At 49.2% G+C, this 17,548-nt stretch overlaps 1 protein-coding gene and 2 long non-coding RNA genes across 3 annotated transcripts; 1 reads left to right on the top strand and 2 right to left on the bottom strand.

Annotated features, from left to right (window-relative positions):
- Positions 1 to 9,574: 9,574 nt before the first annotated feature.
- Positions 9,575 to 10,633, bottom strand: LOC120649411 (glycine-rich cell wall structural protein-like). Its single transcript, XM_039926200.1, has one exon. It carries the CDS (start codon positions 10,490 to 10,492, stop codon positions 9,986 to 9,988), a length of 507 nt encoding a protein of 168 aa, XP_039782134.1. The 5' UTR covers positions 10,493 to 10,633; the 3' UTR covers positions 9,575 to 9,985.
- A 2,163-nt stretch (positions 10,634 to 12,796) lies between these two features.
- LOC120649409 lies at positions 12,797 to 15,269 on the bottom strand. The gene is made up of 2 exons (XR_005665251.1): positions 14,029 to 15,269; positions 12,797 to 13,190 (listed from the first exon to the last, which is right to left on the bottom strand). It is a non-coding gene; the product is annotated as an uncharacterized LOC120649409 (long non-coding RNA).
- On the top strand, positions 12,990 to 15,752 carry LOC120649408. The gene is made up of 2 exons (XR_005665250.1): positions 12,990 to 13,219; positions 15,269 to 15,752. It is a non-coding gene; the product is annotated as an uncharacterized LOC120649408 (long non-coding RNA).
- Positions 15,753 to 17,548: the final 1,796 nt, after the last annotated feature.

Raw genomic sequence — 17,548 nt, 5'->3', positions numbered from 1 at the left:
TACCGGAATGTGATTCCATCCATCACAGGAGAATAAGTTTCATCGAAATCGATACCGGGTCTCTGCGTAAACCCTTGTGCTAGTAGTCTCGCTTTATATCTTACCACCTGGTTATTTTCGTTTCTTTTTCGAACGAAAACCCATTTATGTCCTACAGGGAATATCCCTTCAGGGATTCGATCTACTGGGCCGAATACTTTTCTTTTATTAAGCGAGAACAATTCAGCTGCGATTGCTTCTTTCCATTTGGGCCAGTCAGAACGCTTCTTGCATTCTATTAATGACTTCGGCTCCGGATCTAGATCAATTTTTGCAATCTTCTCAGCAAAATATATATCGACATTAGTAGTCTTTCTATCATATATTTCTTCTGTTTCAACATAATTTGTTGAAATTTCCAATATTCTTTCACATTCATCCTGATCAATTATTATATTTAAATCAGGAATTTCCGGTTTCCCAACGTGAGTATTTTCAGTGCGCACATTCTCACTGGGTGTCACTACATGTGTACCTTCATTTTTATTATTATTTTCATTCTGCCCAGTCTTAAGCTTCTTAGGACGTCTCCCTGAAGCTATAGTCTGAGTAGATGCACCATTATTAGTATTTCTACTCTGTCTCCCCCTCTTCAGGGTATGAGGAGTCAATGTAGATTTTACTTGGAATTCCATTTCATCCACTTCATGTGGTATTTCTATTCTTTCTGGTGCGTTTACTGCAGGTATGTGAGATTTCATAATCCCTTTATTATTAGTGAAGGCTTCAGGCAGCTCGTTTGCAATTCTTTGCAAATCGATGATACTCTGAACTTCATGTTCAGTTTCTTTAGTGCGAGGATCCATTCCTAGGATCCCTATGCTTTCCCATGTTATTTCTCGGCATTCGTCCCTAGCGAGATACTTTCCTCCCCCTAATGCCGGGAAATGATCTTCGTTAAAAATACTGTCAGCGAACCGAGCTGTATGCAGATCTCCAGTTAATGGCTCTAAATATTTAATTATTGATGGGCTTTCAAATCCGACATAGATTCCCAGCTTACGCTGAGGCCCCATCGTGGTTCGCTGAGGTGGTGGTATTGGAATGTATACAGCACATCCAAATTTACGCAGATGGGAAATATTCGGTTCAATTTTTCGCACTAATTGGATCGGTGATACTTCATGATATGCAGATGGTCTAAGTTGTATTAGTGCTGCTGCGTGCAGTACAGCATGCCCCCAACAAGTGGAAGGTAGCTGACAATTCTGTATCAATGGCCTTGCTATAAACTTGATCCTCTTAATTAATGATTCTGCTAGACCGTTTTGCGTATGCACGTGTGGCACAGAGTGCTCAACTTTAATTCCCAAAGCCATGCAATAATCATTAAATACCTTCGAGGTAAATTCCCCAGCATTATCCATTCTGATGGATTGAATTCTTGAATTTGGGAAGTTAGCTCGTAATTGAATTATTTGGGAAATTAATCGTGCAAATGCATGATTTCTAGTAGAGAGAAGACATACATGGCTCCACTTCGTAGAAGCATCAATTAGCACCATAAAGTACCGAAATGGCCCTGACAGGGGACTGATCGGACCGCAAATGTCACCCTGAATTCGGTTCAGGAATGCTGGTGATTCATCTCACTTTTAATTTCGAGGGTCGAGTTATTAGTTTCCCTTTGGCGCATGCGATGCACACAAAATCTTCATGATTAGGAAAATCATTTTTATTAATCTATGACCATTGGAATTGTTAGTAATTCTTTTCATCATACTTAGACCAGGATGTCCTAATCGATCATGCCATATTCTGTATGACTCATTTTTTTCTAATTATTGTTTGCATAGTAACATGTTTGTGAATAGGCTTAATGTAAGTGTAGTACAATGCTTGGCGCATGGAAGGAAAGGTTTCGACAATCTTCTTGTTGTCTCCTATTTTCTTAGTCATGATTAGGCATTCTTTACCATTATCATCATTTGTTTCCACATGTAAATCATTTGCACGTATATCCTTGAATGAAAGCAACGTTCTGGTTGATTCAGGATAAAGTAATGCTTCTTGGATTACTAATTCAGTTCCATTAGGGAGGATTATAGTGGCTCTACCAGTGCCAACTATATGCATACCACTGCCAGTGATAGTAGTAATATTTTCATCATTCTTTCTAAGAGTCTGAAAATATCTTGTATCCCTAAGAATTGTGTCAGTTGTGCAACTGTCTACGAGACATAATTCCTCTTCCATAGCCATTTGTACTCCACAAATTCTATAATAAAGCAATATAATTCGTTCAGATTATGCAGATAATAGATATATGCTTAAAAAATAGAATACACGAAAATATTACTCATATACTAAAATTTATTTAAGCAAAAAAATTGTCTGCAAGACTCTTATTACATAAATAAACTCTACATGAGCTGACTCCAAACCACAAAATTCATGCAGGAATTTTAAAATACTTAATGTAATATTAAGACCACTATACTATTAGATAGTTGGGAACAATTTGGAAGACTTAGACAGAGTCCCCATGCATATCTTCAAGCTCTTCTCCTAGAAGATCATCATCATCTTGCTGAATTTTATTCTCTAGATTCTTCATGATTTCATCCATAGTGTCAGTAGGTTTGATATCTACTAACATATCTTCAGGATTTTCTTCAGCAGCTGGAGCTTCATTCTTCTCTTCATGCTTTGAAGAGTCAATCTCCATTTCCTTTGACTTGGAAGATTCACCTTGTTCAAACTTCCGGCTAGAGACAAAGTGAGCTTCATGTTCAGTCTTCCTTTTCTTGAGCTGACCATTGAGTTCTTGATAGAGTTTCACTATATCCTTAGGAGTGCGACATATTCTAGACCAATGGCCTTTCATTCCACACCTATAGCATTCTTGGTCCTGTTTGCCATATTCTCCCCCTGGTGGAATTTTCTTTGATTTCCACTGTCCCTTCTTTTTGAAGTTATTAAACTTCTGGTTTTTTCCTTTCCAAGGTGCCTTCTGTGACTCCTTTTCTTTTCCTTCATTCTTCTGTGATGAAGAAACAGCATTTGCTTCAGGCTTACTTAAGCTGCTAGTAGGGCGAGTTAGATGATTCTGCATCAACTCTTCATCTTCACCTTGGTCTTGCTGTAAAGCATTACTAAGGTCAATATACTTCTTGTATTTTTCTTTCTTATAATGGCGGCTTAAATATGTCTGTTTAGGATGGAAAGTGGACAATGTTTTCTCTATGAGATCTGATTCAGTCAGTTTAAGTCCACACAACTTCATGCGTGTAACAATTGCATAGAGTTTGGCATTGTATTCCTCCATAGTCTTGTAGTCTTGATAGCGAAGATTCTGCCATTCGCGTTTTACTCGAGGAAGTAGTACAGTCTCCATCTTTTCAAAGCGTTCATGCAATGCATTCCACAAGACTATAGGGTCACGTTCAGTCATATACTCATTCTTCAGTGATGAGCTTATGTGATGCCTGAGAAAGTGTAGAGCTTGCGCTCTTTCAGCACTTGTTGCAATTTTGTCATTGGTGGGTTTAATCGCATGCAAGAGATTTTTCCCATCCAAGACAATCTCAGCATCTAAGGACCAAGACAGATAGTTGCTGCCATTTGGGGCGAGTTCTGTGATCTCTCTTTTCACAAGATCAGACATTTTCTACATGATGAAAAAAAAATGCAAGTAAGTTTACTGCTAGTAAACATGTAGTATACAGAAAGTAAATTGGTTTGGAAGCTTAAATAATCTTAGTTATATTTTTCTAGCAGAATAACAAAAACAATAAACCATGCTAGAAAAATTAAAATATGAGCCTCATGGGGGGTTTAGAGAACTCATATGCCTGCAACATAAACAAAAAAAACAATATCTAATGTCCAGTTGGTAAACAGGCATGTAAAAAAATAATCTACCGCAAAGATGTTCATGATCTGAACTGCTAGTTCTATGGTTAACTTCAAGTTTTCGAATTTAGCCGAGGGGTGCCGCACGGCTAGCGCGCACATATCAGTGGCAGAACGTCGCGTTCAGGCGGCTTACCCTGTTCGCCGGCAGCGTGCGATGAAGCGGCTTTACTTCAGGTGACAGGCCAAATACATAGCATGCGTTGCAGGACTGTTAGTGTTCGTGCTTACTACTAGCAGGCTAGTGCTACGATTACTTCCGTGTAATCTAAATCTCAATCTTCAAGACTTAGGATTAGATGTATAACAGTTCAAGCTGGTTCTGACCACGGTCTTCAAGCCGGTGGTATACTACGTACATCAAGAATCGTCGGCATGCAGTACCAGCGAGAATCCTATCTATTCTGCCCCTTTTCTTTTCCAATCACGGCTAAATTCTTATGAGCGAGTTCTTTGCGTAGATTAAAGTGCATAGAACAGATACAAACACATATCTACGCAGCAGATTAGAACCAATCTAATCTACTATCAATCATGTATGTACCTCGGTTTCTCACGTAGAGGAAAAACGAAGCTGTCGCGTAGGACAGTTCGGCTGAGCCGAGGGGACCTGCTGGCGTGATGCCGGCGCGATGTCTGAGTTGATGCCGATCAAACGTAGACGACGTCGAGGTTCTCGGCGCCGTCGAAGTCGACGTAGATGAACTGGACGTCGGTGTCGATGTACAGCTTCTTGATGCGTCAACTCCGTCGATGTCGATGTAGAGCAGCGTGCTGATAACGTATTGTGAAACACGTCGTCAACGTCGGATCGACTCTCTCTCTCAACAATCACACGGACACACGGAGACACAAGAACACAAGTACGAGAGACAAATCTTTATTCCTCAAATTCTTTCTTTTACAATGAACATATCTCTCATATATATATTCCAATCAAAGTCTAGAGTTTCGGTAAGAGCCCACAAACAAACCGGACTAGGAATAGGACTTTCAGTCTTTTCCTTTCCTTCTAGGATTCTTGTTTCCAAAGTTGATTTGTTTTACAACAGTATAAACTGATCGAGGGCCGTCTCAAGGTTTCTGCTCAAGGAAACCAAACAAGGCCATTGTGGAGTACTCCACAAGAGACACTGTTTCAGTTTACTCTCCATATCGTGCAGCTTTTGAGTGGAACCATCAAGTTAGACAATTAGTGTGTTTATTATTTGCCCCTGTGGGCATTCGTAAGAGTGTTGCCTTGCTGCTTTTGGTGAAATTTGTTATATGCTTTATGCTGGAAGGTTTATTGCAGTTTCTCGTTGTTCCGATCGCTGTCATGGCTCGGACATACTGCAGCTCAGTTGAAGAGCATTTCCATCTGCAGTCAGCGAAGTCAATCGGTTTGGTGTAGACGTGAACAACAGTAGTAGGAAGCAATTGACGCTGGCTGCAGCGACGGCTGAAAATGGCATGGCGCTCGCCACCGTAGCCCGTCCTCCCATGCTGAGGCTGGCCGCAGTGGGTACGCCACCCCATCCGCAACCACATATTCAGTACCGCTTTCCACTAAAATGAGCTGCAGCAGGGTACTGGATATGCTCCGGTAAAAAAGCGGACGCTTCCGGATCCCCGATATGCAGCGGAGGTAGAGGCCGTCCGCAACCCATGCTGGTCCCACCTGCGCGCGCCGTCACCAACCACCACGCGCTCCTGGCCGCGGCCCTTCCGCCGCGCCGCCGCGAGGCCGCCGTCGGGGACGGGGCCACGCCGCGTGCCACGCACTCGAGGCCGCCATGGGAGGTCGCCGCCGGCAGGATGTGGTCTGGGTAGAGAGGGAGAGAGAAGAGAGCAGGGGAGGAGAGGAGAGCAGGTCGCCCGCCCTGCCGCCGGCCGCCCGGCCCCGCCGCGCGCGCCGCCGTGCCCCGCCACCCTGCACCGCCGCGCGCGCTGCCGAGACACGCCGCCATGCCCCTCCGCGGAGGAGGAGGCGCGGCCCGAGGGAGCCCGCAGCCGGGGGGCGGGCCCCCCGCTCCGCCGCGAGGCGCGCCGCCATGGAGCTCCGGTGCGTGTTCCAGGGCGCGGTGGTGCGTGTTCCAGGGGAGCGAGGGAGGACGAGCTCGCCGCCGCGCGTCCCTGCGCCAGGAGCTCGCCACCAGGAGCTCCGTTGCTTGTTCCGGGGGGGGGGGGGGGGGGCAAGGTCCAGGGGGCGTCGGGGAGAGGAGAGAGAGAATGGAAATGAGGGTGCGGGGTAGAGAGAAAGTGATAAAAAAATCGAAAGTGTGGGTCCCGCGGCTGGTAGTTGGTATAGAGGATGATATGGAGTATGAATGAGCGCGGAGAAACTGAATGTAGAGTAGAGAATTTTGATGGTCAGGACAAAATATTTCTTTTAGGTGATGAAAATAGAGTACCACGAGTGCGAATAGCTTGATGTTTCGCCTGATGCAGTCATCTGTATAACTGTAGAACAAGAACCTGATGACTGCTGGCTTCCGCAGGCTGCAAATCGCTTTTGCGACTCTGATCTGCTGCGAACGAGCTAGCAAAATTAAGTGCGAATGCATCTGTAACTGTCCATCTGTTTGGGGATCGCTTTGTACCGGTATGTGTAGCGGGAATTGTCCCGGGTGAATTGCTTGCACAAGTGGAGTAACAAATTCAGAGTTCATGTCATAAAATGAAAACTGTTAGACTTGCCAACAGGCCAACACCGCGAGCATCAGCAGTGCAGGTCAGATGCACGGCTACTCCATGGAATCTCCTCCGTCTTCTCAAGCGCCCTTACTCGCCTCCATGTTGCTGGAGCACTCGGACGGCGGGCGCGCCACGGCCGCCGCGCGCGGGCTGGCCGTCTGAGCTGCCTGCGACTGCGATAACTGACTGGCTTCGTTTTCTGGGCCTTGGCGGTAAGCTGGGCCGAGCTGATTTCCCCGCACACCGGCCCACGCGACGCTGCTGCCATACCGCCCGCTCCTAATCCGACGGCTTAAGTTGCCCCAGGGTGGACGGTAAATGAAATACGTCCACCCCCGTCGGTAGGAAATACCGTCCACCCCGTTCCCGGCCGCCCCGGACACAGTCCCTCCCGCCGGCCGCCGGTGGTCGCCGCAAACACAGTCCCTCCCACCGCCGTTCGCCGGCAGTCGACAGGTGCCGGTAACCGCGGAACGCGCGGTTGTTCCTTGCCGCGCGGAAAGCAGGGGCCTACGAGCGATGCAGCTCTACCAGCATCCGGTTGGGATTTTACGGACGCGCAGCCCACGGTCGCAAATGCCGAGGGCCTGGCGGCGCCGGCGCGTTCTCGCCCACCGCGGCACCGCCGCCATTGCTTCCGCAGGGAATAGTTCCAGACTTCCAGGAGACGCCTGGATTAAGCCAATTTTGCGATTCGAAGCGTACAGGTTTAGCTCTTTGCAGACTTGCCGCCTCCATTGCCGAGCCTGCGTGCACAGCGGCGGCACCATTTCAAGGCGGAGAAAAGCGACGTGCGGCGATCTGATCTGAACCCAGGAGGAGGAAGGAAAGTGGCGGCCGCAACATTTTCAGAGAACTCTCTAAATTGATTCGAGATTATTAACGTGTTGCCTTCTTCAGTAGGTGCGCCCTGCCGCTCGCAGCGCCTCGGCACATGCCGGCATATGCATCCCTGACCGATGTACATACCCCGATTCCCCGAACCCAGACGCTGTGGTGATGGGCAGGCTGATGGCTCCGCCGCAGGTACGATGCCGCCACGTGTGAGCTCGCGGTGGGCAAGGGCCATGCGGTTCACCGCACCTCTGTGACTCTGGCCTTGCCCTTGCCGGCGGCCGTCCGTCGTGGCAATCCGCTACAACATTCTAGGCGCGCCGAGCGGCGGATGGAGCCGCGCGTGTTCTGCCGGCGGAGCATGTACGACGGGAGCAGCAGCTAGCAAGCCGCGCCACGCCATCCGGTTCCGAGCCGCCTGGCCAGTGGCCACCGGCGACGCGCTGGTGCCGGACGTACGGTTGGCCAAGCATTTACCGTCCTCTCCCTCTCTCGCCAGTGTCGTCCTAATGTTCTGCTCGTACGGACGTCCCGGGGCGCGGGGGGCTGCAAGCTAGTAGAGTACTCCTCGACTCCTCGTTCTTAAATGGCGCACCTTGCTGTGTCAGGACCGGAACGCCCAGCCGGTCGACCGGAGGACGACGGCCGATCCATGGCGCAGCTCGTGAGCCTGAGAGTACGCGCATTGGCCACTGGTGTCTGGTCAGGGTGCGAGCACGACGCGCGCGCGCGGGGCCGGCGGCCGGGCACAAGCCGGGCCCTTGGCTGCGCGGTAGCATGGGTGGACCGGCCGTCGGCGGAACGGACGGCCGTGAAACGGGGAGCTCTCTCCACCGAACCCTCCGCCGGCCTGGCAACCCGTCAACATCAATGCCGTGTCGCCGAGCGTTGATGAGCCCTGCCCGGCGTAGCGTGGTGGGCGAAAGATTTCCCCCGTGATGCCGATGTCTACCCGTCTAGGGTCGTGGCCTCGTGGGGGCGCAGCGCAGGGAGGGGGGAGTAACTGCGACCTGGACATGATCGACCGAGATCGGCAGGGCGGTGCCCCATCCGTGCGCGAGCTCTGAGGCTGTTCGGCTTGCGTTCTCGGCTTGTTTCTATTTATTTTTTATTGAATATTATTTATTCTACTAGTTCTATACTATTTATGCGGTTAGCTCTGCTTCGTTGCTGCGTCTCGCGAGGCAGGCGGGAGATGCGACCCGTGAATGTGATGGCGCCTCGTCCTGGGTAGGGTTTCCTTGCCTTGATGGCGCGACGAGCAGATTCTGGATGAGCTGCCCTGATAACTGACTGGGCCTAGCTTTGGGGTCGAATTGAAGGCGTCCTTCGAAATGCACTGCGAGCATGGGGATACGATGGGATTGTGTTGGATCCAAGCTCACTGGAGCGGAATGTACTTGCTCGAAAGGTTGGAAGTGGTGGTCCAGAAACCTCGCATCATGGACCATGAGCGTACAACAGGTTTCTGAATGGGTTGGTTGCAGCTGGACACTCACTGCGTTCGGCAGGCTGGAGCTGGAGGTTGGAGTTGGAGTGGTGTGAGAGAAAAATACTATTGGGCTGGCTGGAGCTGGAGCTGGTGGCTGGAGTGGTGTGAGAGAAAAGTACTATTGGGCTGGAGCTGGAGCAACAAGCCGAATGCAGTGACTGAAAGTGGTTGGTTGCAGCTGGCCGGCAGCTTCACGGAGTTTGCAAGATTTTACTTCGAAACGGAGCTCATTAGAAGTGCAGCAATCCAAAAGCTGGAGCATGATATAAAGTACGTGCAGCAAACATGCAGGATGTAGGAACTAAGAAGGCTGGCAAAGCATCTGTGGCACACCACAAAGGGGCCGTTTAGTTTCCAAACAGAGAAAATTTGGGGTGTCACGTCAAAGTTTGACCAGATGTCGGGAGGACTTTTCGAACACTAATTAAAAAACTAATTTCAGAACTCACTTGGAAACCGCGAGACGAATCTTTTGAGGCCTTTAACCGCAGCATTAGCACATGCGGGTTACTGTAGCACTTATAGCTAATCATGTACTAATTAGGCTCAAAAAATTCGTCTCGCCGTGTACATCCAAACTGTGTAATTAGTTTTGTTATTTAATTACATTTAGTGCTTCATACATGTGTTCAAAGGGGAGGTGAAAATTTTTGGGTGAAAATTTTTAGTAACTAAACAGGCTCAAATGCACATAACATTGAACTAACCAGCTAAGCATGCAACTGGTACACGAGCACACACGTCACTGGATCCGATCAACAACACACGACACGGGCACACCCTACTCGAGCATGCCACACAGACAGTCAAACAGCAAGCCCAAACTTTTTTACAGACTCCGACCTCTCTGCCCTGCAGCCACACGCGGTCACACAGAGATGCTTCGAGTCACACACAGCTACGCAACGAAGAAAAGGGAACTCGACACGTTACATGCCACGCTCGCCGAGCCACAAACACATTACACATGCATGATGCATGGACCACCTGCGCCAGGACGTGCGCGGCGCGCACGCGAACGCCATGCACCCTCCGGGCGCGCATCCTGCCCCGCACGACCCGGCGTCGCCATGGCTCGTGCAGCAGCTCTCAAGGCGTGACGCCGCCAGCACCCCCACCTGCGCCTCCGCCGTAGCCTCCGAACGCCGGGGCGCCGCCGCCGCCGCCGCCGAAGCCGCCGAACGGGATGCCGCCGCCGCCCAGGGGCCCGAAGCCACCGACCCCGCCGAGCGGGCCGACGCCTCCGACGCCGCCCCCGACGCCGCCGAGCGGGCCCGTGACGCCGCTGAAGACGCCCCCGCCGTTGTTGCCGAATCCGCCGCCGTACCCGCCGCCGACGGCGGGGAAGCCCGGGAGGTCGCCCATGCCGCCCACGCCCACGAACAAGTTCTTCTTGTCAGCCACGCCGGCGGCATCAGTGGCGCCGCCGTTCATGTTGCCGGCCGCGGCAGCGGCAGCGGCCGCCGGGAGCGTGGCAGCCGTGGCGGCGGGCGCGCCGCCGGAGCCACCCGCCGGCGCCGTCCTGGCCGCCGCCGCGGCGTGCAGCGCCACCGCGAGGCAGAGCACTGCGAAGGCGAAACGGCGCTTGGTGGCCATGCCTCACCGGTGGATCTCTGTGGACGGCGCGTGTTCAGTTCAGCTGCGTGCGTTCCTGTGGAGGCAGTGTGGAGCGGCGCTGTGAAGTGGAGCGGCGGCGGGATTATGGCCGGTGCGCGCGTTTAAATAGAGGCGGGGGGAGGAGCTGGGGGGGAGAGCGAGGGGCTGGGGGGGGGGGTGGTAAATGAGAGTAACTGGGGTAGGGTGTAGTAACTGCGAAGGCGGCGTCGAGCTAGGACGTGACGTGTTGTGTTCGTCCTCGCCGGTGGTTGAGCTGCCGGCGACGTGGCGAGAGATCGCGCGGGACCTGTTCAACTCGATGGCCTGGGCTGGGTTGTTGCCAGCCGGGGGAGAGTTGGGCCGTGACCCAACTTGTTTTCGTGTGTCCGGCCTCAGCCTGGCCCAGGGCCCTTTGTTTTCGTGGCAGCGTCTCTGCTGGGCTGCATTTGTTCGGGGCAGATTAGAGCCGTTCCGTCTTTCATCTCTATGGGCTCCTGAAATAAAAACATTATGCGATCATATAGAAAAAACGATAATGCTAGGACTAGGACGTCCGGTGTGCAGAAAAAATCGGACGGTCTATGTTGAAAGAGTCAAGTGCAGATTTTGCAATTATTATTTTCTTATATTTCTGATGTTGTAACTATTATTTATTAACGTTGCGACGGACCGTCCAATAAAAATTATTTTAAAATGCATATAATAGTTTGTGCTTTTTTAAAAAATCCCCGTTTTCATAAAAACGCGGTCGAACCCTACCGTTTTTCATTAAAAGAAATCAACACGGCTTCTCCCGACCGCAGAAAAACTCCCGAACCCTGGCCCATGCCCGAGAGGGCCTAATCTTGCAGTGAGCACAGCGAGGGAATTTTTTTTACCCACAGATGAAAATTCGCCCCACCTGAAATTCGAACTCACGATCTTATGAGGCGACCATACCTCAGCTCCTCTGACCAAGTAGACTATAGACTAGAGGAGCTTTGGTTGGCCAGACGAGCATCTATGCGCGATTCCGCTGCTCGTCTCTTTCAACACGAGATACGCATCTGCTGAGCGCTTTGGTGCAGACGCCATTGATGGCAGAGGTCTCTGCTTGCAAGAATCTATCTAGGGGGTACGTACGTTACGTCCGCCGATCCTGGCAAAGTTGCATCCGGTCAGAGGAAGACGAACACACCACTCACCGTCGCTCTTGGGCATCCCATCTCTCTGTAAATCTTTAATCAATGAGCTCAAGTAGAGCTGCCTACAATTACAGGGTGCCTTGAGACGTGTTGCTTGAAATCCCTCTTAACTGGATCTACATGTACTTTCATGTTTTAGCCCTAGCATGTGGACACTTGAGCTTTCAGTTGATTATTACAAGGAACTGAGGAAGTGAAATGCAGTATACAAATGGGAAATTTTCAAAAAAAAAAGGTATACAAATGGGACAGTACATTGGCAGCTGGGATGTACGCACTGTTCTTGCGTTCAGAAAGAGTACGAGCGACGGGCCTGCGCTTGGACCCAGGGGCCTCTGGATGGATGCAGATGCAGGAATAGGATACATCTCTGTCTCCCCTTTGCTCTGCATCTGATGGAGCTGCAGTGAACAGAGCAGTCCACACAAGGCAGTACATCTCCAGTTCTAAGACAAGATGACTAGTCAATAGGTTAGCCCCCAGGACCAGGAGCCTTCATCTTTTGGACAGAGAAACAGCAGCTCTGATCACAAAGTCCCCCTCTCTAGCATCCCTGTCTGCTTTAGAACTCAAGCAAGGCCACTTTGGCTGTTCAAAGCTCACAAGAAAAGAAGTTAAAGAAACGAGGGACAATGGAGGGAGGGAGGGAGGAAACAAAAGAAGAGAAAAAGGCGTGCTTGCTGCTTTGGCAGGCTGGCTAGTGCTTCCCCTATCTTTTTTTTACCCCTTCTCTCCCTTTGCTTTTAACATTGCTCCTTGGTTTGTTTGTTTGTGGCATGTTTGTTGCAAGAGATTCATGTTTTCGTTTCAAAGAAAAAAAAGAGATTCATGTTTTGGGACAAAACTAGAGTCAGGCACAAGAGCAGTATGTTTGAATTTTTTGGCAAAATAATCAGGGACTTTATTTTGAAATAGGATAAAGTTTCCCCAAAATTGTTTGTGCTGGTGCTTCTTTCTAGACCCATGACTCCTTTAGCAAACTTGTGATGTGCTGCTGCAAATGCCACAGTGGCCATGCAAAAGAATGAACACCTCAAAGAAAACAGGGTACTGCTACTGAGATGTATAAAGCAGCTGCGGCCAAAAAAAGAGAGAGAGGAGGTGCTCTTGCCCACATCCCTTTGCCAAGAATCTTTGATGCTTGCTTGTTTCCATGTGAGAGGGAAGCTTGATACTTACTGCTCTCTTTACAAAAAAAAAACTCCCACTGGTAGAATAGAATAGCCTTTGTCCCCCCCCCCCCCCCCCCAAAAGTTAAAGTTATCATCATGCTTAAAACTGTCTTAAATAGCAGTGCTTAGAAGAAGATAGGCCACCTCCCCCTAGTTACACCCCACATTCCAGCCAGACCCACCACAATGCACCTCTTGTCTGTTCCTCTTCCTCCTTGCAATGCAATGCACCATCTGTTTGATGCTCCACACATGTCTGCCTCTTTGGAAGCTTCCGTGCCTCGACATGCGTGCCATCACCGTCATGCTCGGCCTGGCGATCGCCCGGACTTGCCGGTTCCCCTAGAGAACGCAGAAGGACAAATAATCAGGTTAGTTGGGGAGAAACTTGGAGCAGGAATGTGGGAGTTCGTGTTTCAGCAGGTGATGCACTGAAACCGTTAAGACTTTCTGTTGTTTATCATGATGAACCACGGTGGTGCACTTTGTTTGACTGCTTTCATGCATGTAGACTAATCATTTCAGGAATGATATGCGCATCTATGTTACTCATTAGGGGAATAGGACTTATCTACCTGCTTTTGCTGAAAGATTAGCATATCATCATAGGGGAATGTGGGAGGGATGAGGAAAAGGAGTGCTTTGCATCTTTTGCTCATATGCAGAATTGCACCTCTTTTTGTTTCCCCACCAGTGTAGGGCTCATGCATTTTTTATGTGAAGTAGTAGCTTTGTCTTTCTTTCCTTCCCTATTGTACATAAAAATCTTGAAGAAATCACGGTAAATGGTAGCATACACCGAGGCAAATGGAGTGCAAAAAAATGGCACTTTGTGGCTATCACACGACATATTGAACACACTGTATAAACATAGACCTTGGACTACAAGTAGCAGAAGCAGGCCAAACAAGAACGTTTCCTTCCCAAGATGTAGCTTAAACAAAGAAATACTGATAAAGTGAGTGCTGGATTTCTACTATTTCAAGTTGGATGAAGGGTCACAGTACATGTTGCCACTCTATATAGTAAAAGAAGCCCTGAACTGCCATTTTTAAGCCTAATGTCAAATTTCAAGAAACCTGTGCATTGCTCAAAGATAGCAAATGCTCATGGCAAGAAAACAACAACAACCGAAACACCAAATCAAGCTTGCTGTGCAGTAATCAGTAAATCAAAGTACCTGTTGTGGATGGGATCAGGGCCATTAGGCACCCTCCTCTTGCTGTCCTGGAAGGGATCGTCAGCTCTGAAATCCTGTAGAGTCCTCTGCTCTCCATCGGCTCTGAGCATCATCCTCCTCCCGCCGATTGCCGCGTCGCTCGCCGGCAGAGTCGCTTTCTCGCCGTCGTCCATGACCAACGCCATCAACACAAGCGCTCCAAACAAGATGGCCAATGCCGCCGCCGCCGCCCGCCTCACGGACCCCGCCGGCCTTCTCATGACAACCGCTGGCCGCCGCCGCGCAGCGTCGTCGTCTTCCGCGGCCTCCTCCTCCTTCCTCTCTCCTGCCGCCTCACTTCACAACACTTGCACTGCTGCTGATCTTCTAAGAGCTTCTTCTCATGGGGATGGGGTGGCGCAAATGCGATGCCACGCTGCGGCTGGGCAACGTGACCGCATATTATAATGTGGGGAAGTAGCAGCAGGATTTGTGTCAGTCGCTGTTGCGGTATTCTTGCTTCTTGTTCTGTTCTGGCGCTTCTTTTGCTTTGGCTGATTCTGCTGTGCTTTTGAAGGACCTAATGGAGGGGGAGAGTAGAATCAAAGCAAGCTGAGCCATGCTTGCTTTTGCACTTTGCTTTTTGAGTTATGTTGTTTTCCTACCTTTCCCTTTTAATCCCTTGTTTGTTCCTGTGAAGAGAGGGGTAAAAGACAGTGAAAAAAAGAAAAGTTTTGAGAGGCACTGCCATCTGATTCTTAAGGCTGCCCCTGTTCTCCCCTCAAGTACATTCCTCTCGGAAGATAATTCAGGTCATATGTGAAAAAGAAATAGAAAGAATTCATCTTCGAGTGATTCTAGGAGAGAACTGCATGACGCATGAGACATTGCACCGGCAAAGTGAGGTTCAAAAGCAGCAGCTCCAAAGTGAGCAGCACCCTGAAGAAATAAACTTCACTTTCATGTGATCTGTCACAATCCTTTTATTTGTCCTTTTGATCTGGTGTTGGTGTGATGTTGCATTGAAATGCTCATTCTTAAACCAAAATAATATTCTGATTCTCTGCTGAATTCCTTTTGAAATCATATTCTGAGAATACTCAGCGAAGCCCATTCATTTGGAATATCATCTGTATCAGTGTAACCAGATTTTGTTGGATTGTTGCTTCATGCTAGCGCGGTGGCACCCCTACACATGGAATCAAGTGACTGGCCAAAGAGTTGTATATAATTATTTCTCTCTCTCCTTACTCTTGTGTAGGAGGCAGGGTTTCTTTGGCGGAGCAAGCTTGAGGCAGGAGACTGAGACCAAAGAGCTTCTATATTGTGGAAAGGGCCAAAGAAGTTGGTTATTTTTGAGACAGGCTGACACAGTCGCTGTCCTTAAATCCACTGTGAAGCTAGACAACAAAATAGTAAAGCAGGAACACTGGAACAGGGAGTCGCATACTCGCATGCCACAATGTCACTAGATCCTACTGTAGCAGTAAATCACAAATTACAGCATCCCCGATTGCAGTGAAGTCAGGATGTAACCACCTAGATGCCACAGGGAAAAACATGAAGTGGATCCAAATTCTCTGAACATTATGGTTATCACTTCATTCCATCCCATATTAATCAAATCTGTATATACAACTAAAGGTCAATGTCAATGTCCAAGAAGGTGAAACTGCATTGTTAGCATCTACCTGATTGGAATGTTCTACGAGCTGCAATATACAAAGGTTACAGCCCTTCCTGTACTGACCTGGCTAGTATTCTTCCAAACCATGCAGACCGGGCTATTCTCGCATACGCCTGATGCAGCCCAGGACACGCAAATCGCGCTCTTGTCAGAACATCCTTCGCTTTGCATCGTGCTTGATGCATTGCCACATGAACCCACTTCGGCGCAGACCATTTCTTTCACGCTCTGTAGGTCTGCAACCCTACATTGCTTTCACTGCAAGCAAAGAGACATGGATTCCATTGTCCAGCTGCGTTTGAACATTCAGAAAAAAAGAATGGTCCTTGTCTTCAGACACCGCTCTAGCATCCAATTTGGGTCGCAGGTTAGTATGCAGAATTGGATATATATCCTTGTCCTTGGAGGAGAGCATGAGCAACCCGGATGTCACATGTCAGTGGTGGCGGATATGAGAACAGATGGCAAGCAGGACAGGGGTCTCCATTGCTGCGAACTCGTGAAGTAACTGGCGCCTCCAAGATAATACTTTTCATTTTGATTTCGCAGCCATCCCTCAAGCATCGTTTGTTCACAATTACACAAAACGGTTGAAATGATGAGCAGTTCGGCCTCCCACGGCGTCACACTGAGCTCCTCTGCTCCGTGACGCCGGAATCCGGAGGACCGCACCGGCGGCGCCTAGATTCTGCAGAAAAAAAGGGAACGAATGTGATTAGGGTCAATGCGTTCGATCAGGAAATCAAACAGAAAAGCCCCTAGCCCCCTCCTGATGCAGCCCTCCCACGATCAGGAAATCAAACAGAAATGTGATTAGGGTCAATGCGTTCGATCAGGAGGGGCATTCGTACTAGGTTGGAGTGGCGTAGCGGCCGACGCGTCGCCTCCGCGAGAGAGCTCCCGCGAACGACGGCGGCGGCGGCGAGGCGGAGGGGCGGACCGGCAGAGCCGTTTCCTGCGGTCCTGCCATTGGGCCTGCACTCCTAAAGGTAGGGCCCACGCTCCGTGGGCTACGTCGCTGCGATGTATATTTGCGTTCGGTGCCGTGTTGCGAGTTCTACATTTGAAGTATTAAATATAAATTAATCACAAAAATAATTACAAAACTCGTCTGTAAATCACGAGACGAATCTAATGAGCATAATTAATCCGGCATTAGAGGTTATTTACTGTAATATTTCTGTAGCAATTTAGCATCTAATTACAGTATAATTAGGTTCATTAGATTCGTCTCACCATTTACAGACAACAGTCGCAATGTGTTTTTTATTTCGTATAGATTTAAGTCTCCATGCAGGTGCCGGAATTTTTTTTTGGAATTTTGATTTTTTAACTAAACACGGCCCGGGGTCCTGAAGTAATGGCCCCATTTGTTTTTGTAGCGCGCTAGTGAATAGTAACATTTTGACCGCTTATTACGGTGTCAAACAAAGTCAGTTTAAAAAACCAACTCCAGAACCCCCGCGCTAGTGACCCTGAAGAATCTAATGAGGACTTTGACCGCGCGATTAGAGGATGGTTACTATAGCATCACTGTAGCAAATCATCGATTAATTACCGTCATTAGATTCGTCGCGAAAAGTTACACCCATCCCTAAAATTTTTTTGCAAATAGACTTCATTCAGTCCTTCATGCGGGAAAAATTCTCTTCTAGCATTAGGATTCTAGCGCGCATCAAACAAGTCCAATAATTATTGTCGTTTAACTCGATATCCAATTTTAGGCCACGCCACGAATGACTGTACGGTCCAGATTAGGCGGCCGAGATCGAGGTGGCCTCGAATTACTTTGTGGGACTCGTGGCTCGGCTTCGCCGCCGGCCCCGTGGCCGAGAATGCGGCTCGGCCCATGGC

The sequence above is a fragment of the Panicum virgatum genome, chromosome 9K (genome assembly GCF_016808335.1).
Source record: "Panicum virgatum strain AP13 chromosome 9K, P.virgatum_v5, whole genome shotgun sequence".
In the NCBI taxonomy this organism is placed as follows: domain Eukaryota; kingdom Viridiplantae; phylum Streptophyta; class Magnoliopsida; order Poales; family Poaceae; genus Panicum; species Panicum virgatum.
The sequence above is the reverse complement of the archived record's forward strand: the minus strand, read 5'-3'. Positions and strand labels throughout refer to the sequence as shown.

Bases quoted from the DNA above. Each gene is read 5' to 3' on its own strand.
- LOC120649411 (XM_039926200.1), bottom strand. From the start codon at position 10,492: ATGGCCACCAAGCGCCGTTTCGCCTTCGCAGTGCTCTGCCTCGCGGTG.